Source organism: Tachyglossus aculeatus, chromosome 8 (genome assembly GCF_015852505.1).
Source record: "Tachyglossus aculeatus isolate mTacAcu1 chromosome 8, mTacAcu1.pri, whole genome shotgun sequence".
Classification (NCBI taxonomy): Eukaryota; Metazoa; Chordata; class Mammalia; order Monotremata; family Tachyglossidae; genus Tachyglossus; species Tachyglossus aculeatus.
In genome coordinates, this window is record NC_052073.1 from 35,478,913 (window position 1) to 35,497,060 (window position 18,148).

Here is an 18,148-nt window from a genome sequence, read left to right on the forward strand (position 1 = left end):
AAATATGTACAAACATATATACATATATACAGGTGCTGTGGGGAAGGGAACCTGAACACCTTGTAGCCTCCCCAGCGCTTAGAACAGTGCTTTGCACACAGTAAGCGCTTATCAAATACCGACATTATTATTATTATTAAAGGAAGGCGGAAGGTGGGGGGGGGGGCGCTCAGTCTGGACGCAGGCGCAGACGAGGGCAGGGCGGGTGGATGGGGGCGGCGCAGGCGCAGACGCGGGCAGGGCGGGGTGGAGGGGGGCGCTGAGGCGCAGGCGCAGACGCAGGCAGGGCGGGGTGGAGGGGGGCGCTGAGGCGCAGGCGCAGACGCGGTCCGTTTCCCCCCCCTCCCCTGGTGGCGGGCGGAGGGATTTTCGCGGCGGCTTCCGGTCGGACGGCTTTCCGGCCCGGACGACTTCCGGCCGGGCGCCGGGCCGCGGAAGATGGCGGAGCGTCAGGAGGCGCTGAGGGAGTTCGTGGCGGTGACCGGGGCGGAGGAGGACCGCGCCCGCTTCTTCCTCGAGTCCGCGGGCGGGGACCTGCAGGTGACCCCCCCCCACCCCCGCCGGAGCCGCGGGTGCGCGCGCGCAATGGGGGGGGGGAGAGGCCGGGGGCGCGCGCGCGCAGTGGGGGAGGGGGAGGGGAGCCTCAGATCCGCAGCGTCATGAGGGGGCGGGGGAGGCCCCGCCCACCGGAAGTGAGGCCGCGCCCACCGGAAGTGAGGCCGCGCCCACCGGAAGTGAGGCCGCGCCCACCGGAAGTGGCGGCCCTTGGCCTGATTTTTCGAGGCGTGGGCAGCCCCCTGGCTCAATAATCAATCAATCAATCATATTTATTGAGCGCTTACTATGTGCAGAGCGCTGTACTAAGCGCTTGGGAAGTACAAATTGGCAACATAGAGAGACAGTCCCTACCCAATATCATTATTATAATAATAATATGATGACGGCGGCACTTACTGAGCGCTTACTATGTGCCAAGCGCTGTGCTAAGCGCTAGGGAGGTTACGAGGTGATCAGGTTGTCCCATGGGGGGGGGGGGCTTACCGTCTTCATCCCCATTTTCCAGATGAGGGGACTGAGGCCCAGGGAAGCAATCAATCAGTCGTATTTATTGAGCGCTTACTGTGTGCAGAGCACTGTACTAAGCGCTTGGGAAGTACAAGTTGGCAACATAGAGAGACAGTCCCTACCCAATATCATTATTATAATAATAATAATGATGACGGCGGCATTTATTAAGCGCTTACTATGTGCCAAGCGCTGTGCTAAGCGCTAGGGAGGTTACGAGGTGATCAGGTTGTCCCGTGGGGGGGGGGGGGGGGGGTCGCTCACCGTCTTCATCCCCATTTTCCAGATGAGGGGACTGAGGCCCCGAGAATCAATCAATCAGTCGTATTTATTGAGCGCTTACTGTGTGCAGAGCACTGGACTAAGCGTTTGGGAAGTACAAGTTGGCAACATCTAGAGACAGTCCCTACCCGACAGCGGGCTCACGGTCTAGACGGGGGAGACAGACAACAAATCAAACCATATTAACAAAATAAAATAAGTAGAATAGGTATGTACAAGTGAAATAAATCAATACATAGAGTAATAAATATGTACAAACACATATACATCTATACAGATGCTGTGGGGAAGGGGAGGAGGTAAGATGGGGGATGGAGGGGGGACAAGGGGGAGAGGAAGGAAGAGGCTCAGTCTGGGAAGGCCTCCTGGAGGAAGGGGGAAGGGATGATAATAATAATGATGATGGCGGCATTTATTAAGCGCCTACTATGTGCAAAGCACTGTTCTAAGCGCTAGGGAGGTTACAAGGTGATCAGGTTGTCCCGTGGGGGGGTTCACAGTCTTCACCCCCATTTTACAGATGAGGGAACTGAGGCCCGGAGAAGTCAAGTGACTCGCCCAAAGTCACCCAGCTGACAAGTGGTGGAGCAGGGATTTGAACCCATGACCTCTGACTCCAAAACCCGGGCTCTTCCCACCGAGCCATGCTGCTTCTCCAGATGATGGAGAGACCTTGGACGAGTCACTTCCCCTGGTTGGGCCTCGGTTTCCCCCTCTGTAAAGGGGGGGGGGGCGTCCAACCCCCGCCCTCCCCCAGGCTAGGAGCCCCTTAGGGGGGTTGGGGGCTGGGTTATGTCGTTTAGCACAGCGCTTAACCCATAGTAAGCACCAAACGGGGGGGGGTGGTGGCAGGGTACCACCTGGTTTTATCCATCCCACTGCTTAGTACAGTGCTTAGCTCTTAGTAAGCAGCAAATAGTTGGGGGGGGGGGGCCCTCCTGATTTTATCCATCCCGTTGCTTAGCACAGCGCTTAGTCCATAGTAAGCACCAAATAGTTGGGGGGGAGCTGGGCCCCACCTGATTCTGTCCATCCCGTTGTTTAGCACAGCGCTTAGCCCATCTGTAAAATGGGGATTCATCTGTAAAATGGGGATTAAGACTGTGAGCCCCCCTGTGGGACAACCTGATCACCTTGTAAACTCCCCAGCGCTTAGAACAGTGCGCGGCACATAATAAGCGCTTAATAAATGCTATTATTATTATTATTATTAGCCCACAGTAAGCACCAAATGGGACAGGGTACCACCCAGTTCTATCCATCCCACTGCTTAGCACAGTGCTTAGCCCATAGTAAGCACCAAACGGGGACAGGGTACCACCTGGTTCAATCCATCCCACTGCTTAGCACAGTGCTTAGCCCACAGTGAGCACCAAATAGTTGGGCCCCACCAGATTTTATCCATCACAGCGCTGAGCACAGCGCTTAGCCCATAGTAAGCACCAAACGGGGGGACAGGGTACCGCCTGGTTCTATCCATCCCACTGCTTAGCACAGTGTTTAATCCTTAGTAAGCACCAAATAGTTGGGAGGCCTGGGCCCCACCTGATTCTATCCATCCCGGCGCTTAGCACAGCGCTTAGCCCACAGTAAGCGCCAAACGGGGGGACAGGGTACCACCTGCTTCTATCCATCCCACTGCTTAGCACAGCGCTTAGCCCGTAGTAAGCATCAAGCCGGGGGATTGGGACCCAACTGGCTTTATCCATCCTACCGCTTAGCACAGTGCTTAGCCCATAATAAGCACCATATAGTTGGGGGGGCCGGGTCCCCCCGATTCTATCCATCCCATCGCTTAGCACAGCGCTCAGCCCATTGTAAGCACCAAACGGGGGGACAGGGTATCACCTGATTCCATCCATCCTACTGCTTAGCACAGCGCTTAGCCCGTAGTAATAATCAAGCAGGGGGATTGGGTCCCAACTGGTTCTATCCATCCTGTCGCTTAGCACATAGTAAGCACCAAATAGTGGCGGGGGGGGGGGGGGGGGGGGCGAGTCCCACCTGATTCCACCCATCCCGGCATTTAGCACAGCGCTTAACCCATAGTAAGCACCAGATGTGGGGGGGGACAGGGTGCCACCTGATTCTATCATCATCATCAATCGTATTTATTGAGCGCTTACTGTGTGCAGAGCACTGGACTAAGCGCTTGGGAAGTACAAATTGGCAACATATAGAGACAGTCCCTCCCCAACAGTGGGCTCACAGTCTAAAATCTATCCCACTGCTTAGCACAGCGCTTAGCCCATAGTAAGCATCAAGCAGGGGGACTGGGTCCCAACTGGTTCTATCCATCCTACCGCTTGGCCCGTAATAAGCACCAAATAGCCGAGAGGGAGGGCCGGGTCCCACCCGATTCGATCCATCCCGTCGCTCAGCACAGTGCTTAGCCCATACTAAGCGCCAAATTGGGGTGGGAGGGGGGTCCTACCGGATTTTATCCATCCCACCGCTTAGCACAGTGCCTAGCCCATAGTAAGCACCAAACAGGGGGACTGGGTCCCCTCCGATCGTATCCATCCTGCCGCTTAGCACATAATGAGCCCCAAACGGTGGCGGGGGCCGGGTCCCCCCCGATTCCCTCCCTCCCGGCACTCAGCACAGTGCTTTGCACATAGTAAGCGCTTAATAAATGCTATCATTAATTAGCTCAAAGTAAGCAGCCAACAGGGACGGTCACGATCCTGGTACCCCTGCTTCCCCTCCCCACGAGACCGAGAGCCATTTGTGTTGCCGGCTTGTCCTTCCCAAGCGCTTAGTACATCACCACTAATCGTATTTATTGAGCGCTTACTGTGTGGAGAGCACTGGACTAAGCGCTTGGGAAGTCCAGGTTGGCAACATCTAGAGAAAGTCCCTACCCAGCAGTGGGCTCACAGTCTAATCAATCAATCAATCGTATTTATTGAGCGCTTACTGTGTGCAGAGCACTGTACTGAGCGCTTGGGAAGTCCAAGTTGGCAACATCTAGAGACAGTCCCTACCCAACAGTGGGCTCACAGTCTAATCAATCAATCAATCAATCGTATTTATTGAGCGCTTACTGTGTGCAGAGCACTGGACTGAGCGCTTGGGAAGTCCAAGTTGGCAACATATAGAGACAGTCCCTACCCAACAGTGGGCTCACAGTCTAATCAGTCAATCAATCAATCGTATTTATTGAGCGCTTACTGTGTGCAGAGCACTGGACTGAGCGCTTGGGAAGTCCAAGTTGGCAACATATAGAGACAGTCCCTACCCAACAGTGGGCTCACAGTCTAATCAATCAATCAATCGTATTGAGCGCTTACTGTGTGCAGAGCACTGTACTGAGCGCTTGGGAAGTACAAGTTGGCAACATATAGAGACAGTCCCTACCCAACAGTGGGCTCACAGTCTAATCAATCAATCAATCGTATTTATTGAGCGCTTACCGTGTGCAGAGCACTGTACTGAGAGACTCTCTCTAAGAGTACAGTGCTCTGCACACGGTAAGCGCTCAATAAATACGATTGATTGATTGATCGATTTGCAGGGCGGGGCGGGGGAACTGGGTCCCACCAGACCGTATGCGTCCCGGCGTTTAGCACAGGGCTTGGCCCATAGTAAGCACCAACAGGGACGGAAGTGCCCCCCGTTACTCCCGCTCTCCCTCCCCACCAAGGCTGGGAGCCCCCGTGGGACGGGGACTGGGTCCCACCAGATCCCTGCGCTTAGCACATAGCCCAGTGCTTTATCATCAGTCGTACTTATTGAGCGCTTACTGTGTGCAGAGCACTGGACTAAGCGCTTGGGAAGTACAAGTTGGCAACATATAGAGACAGTCCCTAGGGCTCACAGTCTATGTGCTTTACACATAGTAAGCGCTTAATAAATGCCCTCATTATCATTATCGCAAGCACCAACCCACCCCAACCCGATCTGTCCACCCTACCGCTTAGCACAGTGCTTAGCCCATACTACTATCAATCAATCAATCAATCGTATTTATTGAGCGCTTACTGTGTGCAGAGCACTGGACTAAGCGCTTGGGAAGTACAAGTTGGCAATATATAGAGACGGTCCCTACCCAACAGTGGGCTCACAGTCTAAAAGGGGGAGACAGAGAACAGAACCAAACATACCAACAAAATAAAATAAATAGGACAGAAATGTACAAGTAAAATAAATAAATAAATAAATAAACAGAGTAATAAATATGTACAACCATATATACATATATACAGGTGCTGTGGGGAAGGGAAGGAGGGAAGACGGGGATGGAGAGGGGGAAGACGGGGATGGAGAGGGGGAACTACTACTAGACTGTGAGCCCACTGTTGGGTAGGGACCGTCTCTTTATGTCGCCAACTTGGACTTCCCAAGCGCTTAGTCCAGTGCTCCGCACACAGGAAGCGCTCAATAAATACGATTGAATGAATGAATGATACTGGGGGGCCGGAGGACCCGTGCCAAGCTGTCTGGGGGTGCGGGGTGGGGGGTCCCCGTATTTCAGATCGCCCTGGCCAGCTTCTACGAGGACGGAGGGGACGAAGACATCGTGACCCTCACCGGGCCCCGAGAGCCCCCCCACAGGTGAGGACCCCCCCGTCCTTTCTGAGGTGCGGGAAACCGAGGCCCGGACAATCAGCCGGCCCGGCAGTGGTCTTCGCGGAGCACTTACCGGGGGCCGGGCACCGGAGGAGAAGCGGCGCGGCGAAAGGAGCCTCGGGTTGGGAGTCGGAGGTCGTGGGTTCTAATCCCGGCTCCGCCACGGGTCAGCTTGGGTGACTTTGGGCCAGTCGCTGGACTTCTCCGGGCCTCGGGGACCTCATCTGTAAAACGACTGAATGAATGACAAGCGCTTCGTCCAGTAAGCGCTCAATAAATACGATTGAATGAATGAATCAATCAATCAATCATATTTATTGAGCGCTTACTATGTGCAGAGCACTGTACTAAGCGCTTGGGAAGTACCAGTTGGCATCACATAGAGACAGTCCCTGCCCAACAGCGGGCTCGCAGTCTAAAAGGGGGAGACGGAGAACAGAACCAAACATACCAACAAAACGAAATAAGTAGGATAGAAATGTACAGGTAAAATGAATAAATAAATAGAGTGATAAATATGTACAACCATATATACATCTATACAGGTGCTGTGGGGAAGGGAAGGAGGGAAGACGGGGGGATGGAGAGGGGGATGAGGGGGAGAGGAAAGAAGGGGCTCAGTGTGGGAAGGCCTCCTGGAGGAGGTGAGCTCTCAGCAGGGCCTTGAAGGGAGGAAGAGAGCGAGCTTGGCGGAGGGGCAGAATGAATGAATGAATGAATGAATGAATAATACTGGGTTAGAGAGTGTGGGGGGCCGGAGGACCCGAGCCAAGCTGTCTGGGGGTGGGGGTTGGGGGGGGTCCCCGTATTTCAGATGGCCTAGATGTCTAGACTGTGAGCCCACTGTTGGGTCGGGACCGTCCCTATATGTTGCCAACTTGGACTTCCCGAGCGCTTAGTACAGTGCTCTGCACACAGGAAGCGCTCAATAAATACGATTGATGACGATGATGATGATGATGTCTAGTCTTCTGGACTGTGAGCCCGCTGTTGGGTAGGGACTGTCTCTTTATGTTTCCCAAGCGCTTAGTCCCGTGCTCCGCACACAGTAGGCGCTCAATAAATGCGATTGATTGATTCCAGCGAACACCGGGGGGTGACGTCCTTCAGAGACCTTGTGCACGCCCAGGAAGATGAGGAGGAGGACGAGGAAGGGCAGAGGTAAAGACCGCCCTTCGAGCCGTCTCCCCCAGCCCGCCCCGCTCGTCTCCCGCCCCCGGCGCGTCCATCCGAACGGGAGCGTGTACTGAGCGCCTGCCGTGGGTGCCGACCGCTTGGGGGAGGCCCGCTCCCTGCCCTCGCGGAGCCCCCCGTCTCCCTCCGTCAGTCGGTGGGGTCTATTGGACGCGGAGCGCTGTACGGAGGGGCGCTTACTGGGCACCCCGTCTCTGTCAGCCTGTGATGTGTATTAGACGCGGAGCGCTGTACGGAGTGGTGCTTACTGAGCACCCCGTCTCCATCAGTCTGTGGTGTCTATTGGACGCGGAGCGCTGTACGGAGCGGCGTTTACTGAGCACCCCGTCTCCGTCAGTCTGTGGCGTCGATTGGACGCGGGGCGCTGTACGGAGCGGCGCTTACTGAGCACCCCGTCTCTGTCAGTCTGTGGCGTCTATTGGATGCAGAGCGGCGCTTACTGAGCACCCCGTCTCCGTCAGTCTGTGGCGTCTATTGGACGCGGAGTGGTGCTTACTGAGCACCCCGTCTCCGTCAGTCCGTGGTGTCGATTGGACGCGGAGCGCTGTATGGAGGGGCGTTTACTGAGCACCCCGTCTCCGTCAGTCTGTGGCGTCTATTGGGCGCGGGGCGCTGTACAGAGGGGCGCTTACTGAGCACCCCGTCTCCGTCAGTCTGTGGCGTCTATTGGACGCGGAGCGCTTTACGGAGTGGCGCTTACTGAGCACCCCATCTCCGTCAGTCCGTGGTGTCGATTGGACGCGGAGCGCTGTACGGAGCGGCGTTTACTGAGCACCCCTTCTCCGTCAGTCCGTGGCGTCTATTGGACGCGGGGCGCTGTACGGAGCGGCGCTTACTGAGCACCCCGTCTCCGTCAGTCTGTGGCGTCTATTGGACGCGGAGCGCTGTACGGAGCGGCGCTTACTGAGCACCCCATCTCCGTCAGTCTGTGGCGTCTATTGGACACGGAGTGGTGCTTACTGAGCACCCCGTCTCCGTCAGTCTGTGGTGTCGATTGGACGCGGAGCGCTGTACGGAGCGGCGCTTACTGAGCACCCCGTCTCCGTCAGTCTGTGGCGTCTATTGGATGCAGAGTGGCGCTTACTGAGCACCCCGTCTCCGTCAGTCGGTGGCGTCGATTGGACGCGGAGCGCTGTACGGAGGGGTGCTTACTGAGCACCCCGTCTCTGTCAGTCTGTGGCGTCTATTGGATGCAGAGTGGCGCTTACTGAGCACCCCGTCTCCGTCAGTCCGTGGCGTCGATTGGACGCGGAGCGCTGTACGGAGTGGCGCTTACTGAGCACCCCGTCTCTGTCAGTCTGTGGCGTCTATTGGATGCAGAGTGGCGCTTACTGAGCACCCCGTCTCCGTCAGTCTGTGGCGTCTATTGGACGCGGAGCGCTGTGCGGAGTGGCGCTTACTGAGCACCCCGTCTCCGTCAGTCCGTGGCGTCTATTGGGCGCGGGGCGCTGTACGGAGGGGCGCTTACTGAGCACCCCGTCTCTGTCAGTCTGTGGCGTCTATTGGATGCAGAGTGGTGCTTACTGAGCACCCCGTCTCCGTCAGTCTGTGGTGTCGATTGGACGCGGAGCGCTGTACGGAGTGGCGCTTACTGAGCACCCCGTCTCCGTCAGTCTGTGGTGTCTATTGGACACGGAGCGCTGTATGGAGCGGCGCTTACTGAGCACCCCGTCTCTGTCAGTCTGTGGCGTCTATTGGACGCAGAGCGCTGTACGGAGTGGCGCTTACTGAGCACCCCATCTCCGTCAGTCTGTGGCGTCTATTGGACACGGAGTGGTGCTTACTGAGCACCCCGTCTCCGTCAGTCTGTGGTGTCGATTGGACGCGGAGCGCTGTACGGAGGGGCGCTTACTGAGCACCCCGTCTCCGTCAGTCTGTGGTGTCTATTGGATGCAGAGTGGCGCTTACTGAGCACCCCGTCTCCGTCAGTCTGTGGCGTCTATTGGACACGGAGCGCTGTATGGAGCGGCGCTTACTGAGCACCCCGTCTCTGTCAGTCTGTGGCGTCTATTGGATGCAGAGTGGCGCTTACTGAGCACCCCGTCTCTGTCAGTCTGTGGTGTCGATTGGACGCGGAGCGCTGTACGGAGGGGCGCTTACTGAGCACCCCGTCTCCGTCAGTCCGTGGCGTCGATTGGACGCGGAGCGCTGTACGGAGCGGCGTTTACCGAGCACCCCACGCGCGCAGAGCACTGTATCGCGGGCTCGGGGGAGTTGGTAGAGATGCCCCCCACCCTCACGGGAGCCGACGACCTCTGACGTGCAGAGCACTGTGCTGAGCGCCGGGGGATCCCCGCCCTCCAGGAGCTGACCGTCTCCGGGGCGCAGAGCGCTGTACTGAGCGCTCGGGAGAGTCTCCGGGAGTCGGGGCGCGGGGTGGGGATGGCTGGGGGGGGTCCCCCAACCCGACCACCGACGTCCGCCCGGGCCGTGGGGGGCGGTCCAGGTTCTACGCCGGGGGCTCGGAGCGCAGTGGTCAGCAGATCGTGGGCCCCCCGCGCAAGCGGAGCCCCAACGAGCTGGTGGAGGACCTCTTCCGCGGGGCCAAGGAGCACGGGGCCGTCGCCATCGACCGCACCGCCAAGGGGGCCGCGGAGACCGACGGGCCCAAGGTGCGGAGGTCGGGGGGCCGGGGTGGGCGGTGGTGGGGGACGCCCGGCCCCCTCTGCCGCCGCCGACCGCCACCTTGGGGTCCCCCCAGCCGTTCGCCGGGGGCGGGTACCGCCTGGGCGCCGGCCCGGAGGAGGAGTCGGCCTACGTGGCCGGGGAGAGGAGGCAACAGCAACAGGCCGCGCAGGACGTGAGTAGCCGCCCGGGGCCCGTCCCTCCGCTCGGCGGGTGGGATTGGCGGCGCGACCCCCACGTGCGGGGCGCCGGGGGAGAGGACGCCCCCGGCGCCCCCAGAAAGCCCACCGGCGGGCAGGCCCACGCGTGTGCCCCGCGTGTTCCCGCGCGGGCCAGGTGCACGTGGTGCTGAAGCTGTGGAAGGGAGGCTTCAGCCTGGACCAGGGCCAGCTGCGGGGCTACCAGGACCCCGCCAACGCACAGTTCCTCGAGTCCATCCGCAGAGGGTACGGCGCGCAGCGGGGTCCGTCGGGCCGGGCGCTCGGGGGGGGGGGACGGGGAAGCCGCTGCGGCCTGCGATCGGGGGACGCCGGCGGGCCTGGGGCGCTACACGCCTTCCCCGTCTCACACCCCCACACCCCCAGCCTCACTCCGATCCCCAGGCGGTCCCACAGTCTCTCCCCTGCCGTCCTGCACGCTCTCTCACTCAGTCTCCTCTTCATGCACACACAGTGACCTGCTCTCTCTCTCACACACAATCCCCCAGGCACTCACACACACTCTCCCATGCACACACACAATCTCACACACACACACAGCCTCATTTTGATCCCCACACAGTCCCACGATCTCTCTCCTGCGTCCTGCACACACTTACTTGTCTCATCTTCATACACACACAGTGACCTGCTCTCTCTCTCTCTCACACACAATCCCCCAGGCACTCACACACACTCTCCCATGCACACACACAATCTCACACACACACAAAGCCTCCCTTTGATCCCCAGGCAGTCCCACAATCTCTCCCCTGTCCTCCTGCACGCTCTCACTCAGTGTCATTTTCGTGCACACACAGGGACCTGCTCTCTCTCTCTCTCTCTCTCTCTCTCTCTCTCTCTCTCTCTCTCTCTCTCTCTCACACACACACACACACAATCCCCCAGGCACTCACACACACTCTCCCATGCACACACACAATCTCACACACACACACAGCCTCACTCTGATCCCCAGGCGGTCCCACGATCTCTCCCCTGCCGTCCTACACGCTCTCACTCAGTCTCATTTTCATGCACACACAGGGACCTGCTCTCTCTCTCTCTCTCTCTCTCACACACACACACACACAATCCCCCAGGCACTCACACACACTCTCCCATGCACACACACAATCTCTCACACACACACAGCCTCACTTTGATCCCCAGGCGGTCCCACAATCTCTCCCCTGCCGTCCTACACGCTCTCACTCAGTCTCATCTTCATACACACACAGTGACCTGCTCTCCCTCTCTCTCTCTCACACAATCCCCCAGGCACTCACACACACTCTCCCATGCACGCACACACACACACACACAATTTCCCACCCACACACAGCCTCCCTTTGATCCCCAGGCAGTCCCACCATCTCTCCCCTGTCCTCCTACACTCTCTCACCCAGTCTCATTTTCATAGACGCACAATGACCTGCCCTCTCTCTCCCACACACAGTTATCTCCCAGGCACTCACCCACACTCTCCCACGGACACACAATCTCACCCACACACACCCACACAGAGCCTCACTCTGCTCCCCACACACTCCCACGCAGCCCCACAATCTCTCCCCTGCCCTCCTGCCCGCCTTCACCCAGTCCCATTTTCATACACACCCAATCAATCACCTGCCCTCTCTCTCTCTCTCACACACACGCACACAATCTCACACATACTCTCCCATGCGCACACGTGCGCATGCACACACACACAGAAGACCTCTCACAGACACCCACATAATAATAATGATGGCATTTATTAAGCGCATACTATGTGCAAAGCACTGTCCTAATTGCTGATAACAATGGCATTTATTAAGCGCTTACTATGTGCAAAGCAGCGTGGCTCAGTGGAAAGAGCCCGGGGGTTGGAGTCAGAAGTCATGGGTTCAAATCCCGGCTCCGCCGATGGCCAGCTGGGTGACTTGGGGTGAGTTACCTCACTTCTCTGGGCCTCAGTGACCTCATCTGTCAAATGTAGATTAAAACCATGAGCCCCTCATGGGACAACCTGATCACCTTGTAACCTCCCTGGCGCTTAGAACAGTGCTTGGCACATAGTAAGCGCTTAATAAATGCCTTTTTTTAAAAAAAAAAAGCACTGTTCTAAGCGCCGGGGATGTTAGAAGGTTATCAGGTTATCATATATAGGTTATATATCACCTATATATATATATATATATATATATGTATATATATATATATATATATACGTTGCCAGCTTGTACTTCCCAAGTGCTTAGTACAGTGCTCTGCACACAGCACTCAATAAATACGATTGAATGAATGAATGAATCAGGTCCCACGGTGGGGGGGCTCACAGTCTCCATCCCCATTTCTCAGAGGAGGGAACTGAGGCCCGGAGAAGTGAAGTGACTCACCCAAAGTCACCCAGCCGACAATGTTTGTTCTCCGTCTCCCCCTTTTAGACTGTGAGCCCACTGTTGGGTAGGGACCGTCTCTAGATGTTGCCAACTTGGACTTCCCAAGCGCTCAGTACAGTGCTCTGCACACAGTAAGCGCTCAGTAAATGCGATTGATGATGACAGTGGGCGGAGCCGGGATTTGAACCCACGGCCTCTGCCTCTTCCACTGAGCCACGCTGCTTATCACACCCCGGGCGAGGGGCGGACCAGCGGGCAGATCCCCCGGAAGAACTGTCTCCCCTCTGGGTGGGGGGTGGGGGGTCCCGGCCTGACCCCTGACCTCTGACCCCCGACCCCCGACCCCCAGGGAGGTCCCGGCGGAGCTGCGTCGGCTGGCACGGGGCGGGCAGGTGAACCTGGACATGGAGGACCACCGCGACGAGGACTTCGTCAAGCCCAAGGGCTCCTTCAGGGCCTTCACGGGCCAGGGACAGAAGCTGGGCAGGTGAGGCCAGTCCCGGAGGGCTTCCCGGAGGCGGCGGGGGGCGGGGAGGGGAGACTCTTTTAGACTCTCACAGTCTTTTAGACTCTCACAGTCTTTTAGACTCTCACAGACCGTGAGCCCACTGTCGGGTAGGGACCGTCTCTCGATGTTGCCAACTTGGACTTCCCAAGCGCTTAGTCCAGTGCCCTGCACACAGTAAGCGCCCAATCAATACGATCGATTGATTGAGAGAGAAGCCCGGAAAGGCATCCCGGAGGCGGCGGGGGCGGGGAGGGGAGAGTCTTTTAGACTCTCACAGTCCTTTAGACTGTGTGCCCACTGTGGGGTAGGGACCGTCCCTCGATGTTGCCAACTTGGACTTCCCAAGCGCTTAGTCCAGTGCTCAGCACACAGTAAGTGCTCAATAAATACGATCGATTGATTGATTGAGAGAGAAGCCCGGAAAGGCGTCCCGGAGGAGGCGGGGGAGGGGAGAGTCTTTTAGACTCTCACAGTCCTTTAGACTGTGAGCCCACTGTCGGGTAGGGACTGTCCCTCGATGTTGCCAACTTGGACTTCCCAAGTGCTTAGTCCAGTGCCCTGCACACAGTAAGCGCCCGATCAATATGATCGATTGATCGATTGATGGAGAGAGAAGCCTGGAAAGGCGTCCCGGAGGCGGCGGGGGCGGGGAGGGGAGAGTCTTTTAGACTCTCACAGTCCTTTAGACTGTGAGCCCACCGTCGGGTAGGGGCCGTCTCTCGATGTTGCCAACTTGGACTTCCCAAGCACTTAGTCCAGTGCTCTGCACACAGTAAGCGCCCGATCAATATGATCGATTGATCGATTGATGGAGAGAGAAGCCCGGAAAGGCGTCCCGGAGGCGGCGGGGGCGGGGAGGGGAGAGTCTTTTAGACTCTCACGGTCCTTTAGACTGTGAGCCCACCGTCGGGTAGGGGCCGTCTCTCGATGTTGCCAACTTGGACTTCCCAAGCGCTTAGTCCAGTGCTCTGCACACAGTAAGCGCCCGATCAATATGATCGATTGATCGATTGATGGAGAGAGAAGCCCGGAAAGGCGTCCCGGAGGCGGCGGGGGTGGGGAGGGGAGAGTCTTTTAGACTCTCACGGTCCTTTAGACCGTGAGCCCACCGTCGGGTAGGGGCCGTCTCTCGATGTTGCCAACTTGGACTTCCCAAGCGCTTAGTCCAGTGCTCAGCACACAGTAAGTGCTCAATAAATGCGATTGATTGATTGATTGATGGAGAGAGAAGCCCGGAAAGGCGTCCCGGAGGAGGCGGGCCAGAGCGGTCATCGAATCCCTTTCCTTCCGTCCCTCCCCAGCACGGCCCCTCAGGTGCTGGGCGCGGAGCCGGCGGGCTGGGGGGCGTCCGAGCCCCCCGCCCCGTCCGCCGCCCCCGCCGCCGCCGCCGCCGCCGCCGCCTCGTCCTCCTCCTCCTCCTCGGCGCCCGCCCCCGCCCCCGCGGCCCCCAGCCCGGCCCTGGACGAGTCGCAGCCCACCACCAACGTCCAGGTGCGCCTCGCCGACGGACGGAGGCTCGTCCACAGGTTCAACCACAGCCACAGGTCAGTGGGACCCCCGGGGCGGTCCGGTCGCCGGGGTGGGGTACCGTCGTCGGCGCCGCGGAAAAGACGGGATGGAGAAAGGGCCCGTTCCCCTCCTTAAAAGAGCCACCGTGCGCGGAGCACTGTACTGAGCGCTCTGGGGGAGCCCAACGGAGTGGGTCGGCGCCGTCCCTGCCCTCGGGGAGCTGCCCGTCTGGACGGGGAGGCGAGCGAGATCGGGGCCGGCCGGGAGGGAAGCGGCGCGGCCTAGGGAGCTCCCGGGTTCCCCTCCCTCATCTTCCGGGTCACTTCCCTCCTCCGGGCCTCGGTTCCCCCCTCTGGAAAATGGGGGCGAAGCCCGGGAGCCCCGGGGTGGGCTCGGATCCGCCCCCGCACGTAGGAAGCGCTGAACGAATACAACGGCGATGAGCGTTGTCACTGTCGGCTTGCGTCTATCCCAGCGCTCGGCGGTGTGCCGGGCGCGTAGTAAGCACCTAACAGATACCGTAATAATAATAATAAGTTTGATAATACACTGCTATTATTATTTGCTCGTTTCTACTCCTGCGCTTAGTACAGTGCCCGGGACGTAGGGAACGCCCAGCGCTTAGAACAGTGCTTCGCACATAGTAGGCGCTTAACAAATGCCATTATTATCATTATTATTATATCATTAATATATAATGTAATATAATATAATACAATATATTTATTAACATATTATATTATAATATATTCTCTCTCGATTTATATTATATTATAATAAAATTAATAATAATAGTATTTGTTAAGCGCTTACTATGTGCGAAGCACTGTTCTAAGCGCTGGAGGGGGATACAAGGTGATCAGGTTGTCCCACGTGGGGCTCACAGTCTTAATCCCCATTTTACAGATGAGGGAACTGAGGCTCAGAGAAGTGAAGTGACTCACCCAAGGTCACACAGCTGACAAGTGGTGGAGCCGGGATTCGAACCCTTGACCTCTAGCTCCCAAGCCCGGGCTCTTTCCACTGAGCCACGCTGCTTCTTTTTTCTTAACATATATAATAATCGTCTGCTCGTATCTACCCCGGCGTTTCGTATAGCCATTATTATTATTATCCTTATCATCTTGTATAATAATAATGATGGTATTTATTAAGCGCTTACTATGCACAAAGCACTGTTCTAAGCGCCGCGGAGGTTACAGGGTGATCGGGTTGTCCCACGGTCTCCATCCCCATTTTCCAGATGAGGTCACTGAGGCCCAGAGAAGCCAAGTGACTTGCCCAAAGTCACCCAGCTGACAAGTGGTGGAGCCGGGATTTGAACCCGCGACCTCTGACTCCAAAGCCCGGGCTTCTTTCCCAGCACTTAGTACTGTGCTGGGCACACAGTAGACGTTTAACAGATATCACGGTAATGTTAAAAATAATAATAATCGATAATTTTAGTAATGCCTCATTACTAGCGTGGCTCAGCGGAAAGAGGCCGGGCTTTGGAGTCAGAGGTCACAGGTTCAAATCCCGGCTCTGCCAGTTGTCAGCTGGGTGACTTTGGGCGAGTCACTTCACTTCTCTGGGCCTCAGTTCCCTCATCTGTAAAATGGGGGATTAAGACTGTGAGCCCCCTGTGGGACAACTTGATCACCTGGTAACCTCCCTAGCGCTTAGAACAGTGCTCTGCACATAGTAAGTGCTTAATAAATACCATCATTATTATTATTATTATTATTATTATTTTTATTACTATTATTATTCGCTTGTATCTCCTCCAGCACTTAGTACGGTGCCCGGCACAGGGTGAGCCCCTAACAGACACCCCAGTTAAAGAAGCGGCACGGCTTAGTGGCCAGAGCCCGGGCTTGGGAGTCGGAGGTTGTGGGTTCTAATCCCGCCTCCGCCGCTTGTCAGTTGGGTGACTTTGGGCAAGTCACTTCACTTCTCTGGGCCTCAGTTCCCTCATCTGGAAAATGGGGATGAAGACCGGGAGCCCCATGGGGGACAACCTGATCACCTTGTATCCCGCCCCCCCCCCCCCAGCGCTTAGAGCAGTGCTTCGCACATAGTAAGCGCTTCACAAATACCAGCATTATTATTACTGTTTAATTCATTCAGCTGTATTTATTGAGCGCTTACCGTGTGCAGAGCACTGCACTAAGCGCTTCGGAAGTACAAGTTGGCAACATATAGAGACGGTCCCTACCCAACAGCGGGCCCACCGTTTTACCTGTATATATGTTTGTACATATTTATTACTCTATTTATTTTACTGGTACCTATCTATTCTATTTATTTTATTTTGTTAGTATGTTTGGTTTTGTTGTCTGTCTCCCCCTTTTAGACTGTGAGCCCACTGTTGGGTAGGGACCGTCTCTATGTGTTGCCAGCTTGGACTTCCCAAGCGCTTAGTACGTAAGAGAAGCAGCGTGGCTCAGTGGAAAGAGCCCGGGCTTTGGAGTCAGAGGTCATGGGTTCGAATCCCGGCCCCGCCAACTGTCAGCTGGGTGACTTTGGGCGAGTCACTTCACTTCCCTGGGCCTCAGTTCCCTCATCTGTCAAATGGGGATGAAGACTGGGAGCACAACCCGATCACCTTGTAACCTCCCCAGCGCTTAGAACGGTGCTTTGCACATAGTAAGCGCTTAATAAATCCCATCATTATTATTATTATTACTACGGTGCTCTGCACCCGGTAAGCGCTCAATAAATATGATTGATTATAGAGAATGTTATCATCATCCTCTTGTGTCTACCGCAACGCCTAGTACGGTGCCGGGCACAGAGGAAGCGTCTAACGGACACCACAAAAAGCGCTTTTGGCGGGGTCCCCAATTTGGCAGGGGAGGGGGGCCGAACCCGTCCCCCAGTGCCTGCCTCGGTCTCCCCAAGACGGAGGGCGCCGGAAATTGGGCCGACCCCCCAACCCCGCCCCGCCGGCCGGCCGGTCGGGTCTCCCCCGCGCAGGGTCCGGGACGTCCGCCTCTTCATCGTGGCCGCGTGCCCGGCCATGGCCGCCACGGGCTTCGTGCTGACCACCGCCTTCCCCAACAAAGAGCTCACGGACGAGAGCCAGACGCTCAAGGAAGCCGACCTCCTCAACGCCGTCATCGTCCAGCGGCTAGTGTGACCCTCCGGCCGCGTCCTCCTCCTCCTCCTCCTCCTCCTCCTCCTCCTCCTCCTCCCCTCCGCCCCCAAATCTCCCCCCCTTTCCCCACCCCTCCGGTTGGCATCGCGGTGGACTTGGAAAGAGAGAAACGAATAAAAAAGACAACGTGAGGAGGAGCCGGGAGCCGGATCCGGGCACGCCGGGCGGGAGGGAGGGCGCGGAGGACGGAGGAAGACCGAGGCCCAGAGAGGTCAAGCGACAAAAGCGCACCGCCCTCGCACTCGCACCCTTGCGCTCGGCACACGGTATTGAGTATTGAGCGCTCCATGTTATTGAGATGTCATCACAATATAATGTCACTATTCTATCGATAGATAATATTATATAATACTATATGGTCATCCAATCGTCTTTATGGAGCGCTTACTGGGTGCAGAGCACTGGATCATCACAATATAATGTTACTATTCTATTGATAGGTAATATCATATAATACTATATAGTCATTCAATCGTATTTATGGAGCGCTTACTGGGTGCAGAGCACTGGATCATCACAATATAATGTCACTATTCTATTGATAGATAATATTATATAATACTATATGGTCATTCAGTCATATTTATTGAGCGCTTACTGTGTGCAGAGCACTGGATCATCACAATATAATGTTACTATTCTATTGATATATAATATATAATATATGTTC

The 18,148-nt window shown here is 56.5% G+C and overlaps 1 protein-coding gene across 1 annotated transcript; it reads left to right on the forward strand.

The window, feature by feature from the left end:
* The first annotated feature begins 418 nt into the window (after positions 1 to 418).
* On the forward strand, positions 419 to 17,609 carry NSFL1C (NSFL1 cofactor). Its single transcript, XM_038750560.1, has 9 exons — positions 419 to 540; positions 5,825 to 5,904; positions 7,003 to 7,080; positions 9,560 to 9,725; positions 9,815 to 9,913; positions 10,075 to 10,184; positions 12,672 to 12,809; positions 14,132 to 14,374; positions 17,298 to 17,609. Exons 1-9 carry the CDS (start codon positions 439 to 441, stop codon positions 17,458 to 17,460), a joined length of 1,179 nt encoding a protein of 392 aa, XP_038606488.1. The 5' UTR covers positions 419 to 438; the 3' UTR covers positions 17,461 to 17,609.
* The last annotated feature ends 539 nt before the right edge of the window (positions 17,610 to 18,148 follow it).

Excerpts from the sequence above, each read along its gene's own strand:
- NSFL1C (XM_038750560.1), top strand. The coding sequence starts at position 439 with ATGGCGGAGCGTCAGGAGGCGCTGAGGGAGTTCGTGGCGGTGACCGGG. Across the intron at positions 7,081-9,559 it reads GAGGACGAGGAAGGGCAGAG|GTTCTACGCCGGGGGCTCGG; the intron begins GTAAAGACCGCC and ends GGGGCGGTCCAG. Across the intron at positions 12,810-14,131 it reads CAGGGACAGAAGCTGGGCAG|CACGGCCCCTCAGGTGCTGG; the intron begins GTGAGGCCAGTC and ends GTCCCTCCCCAG.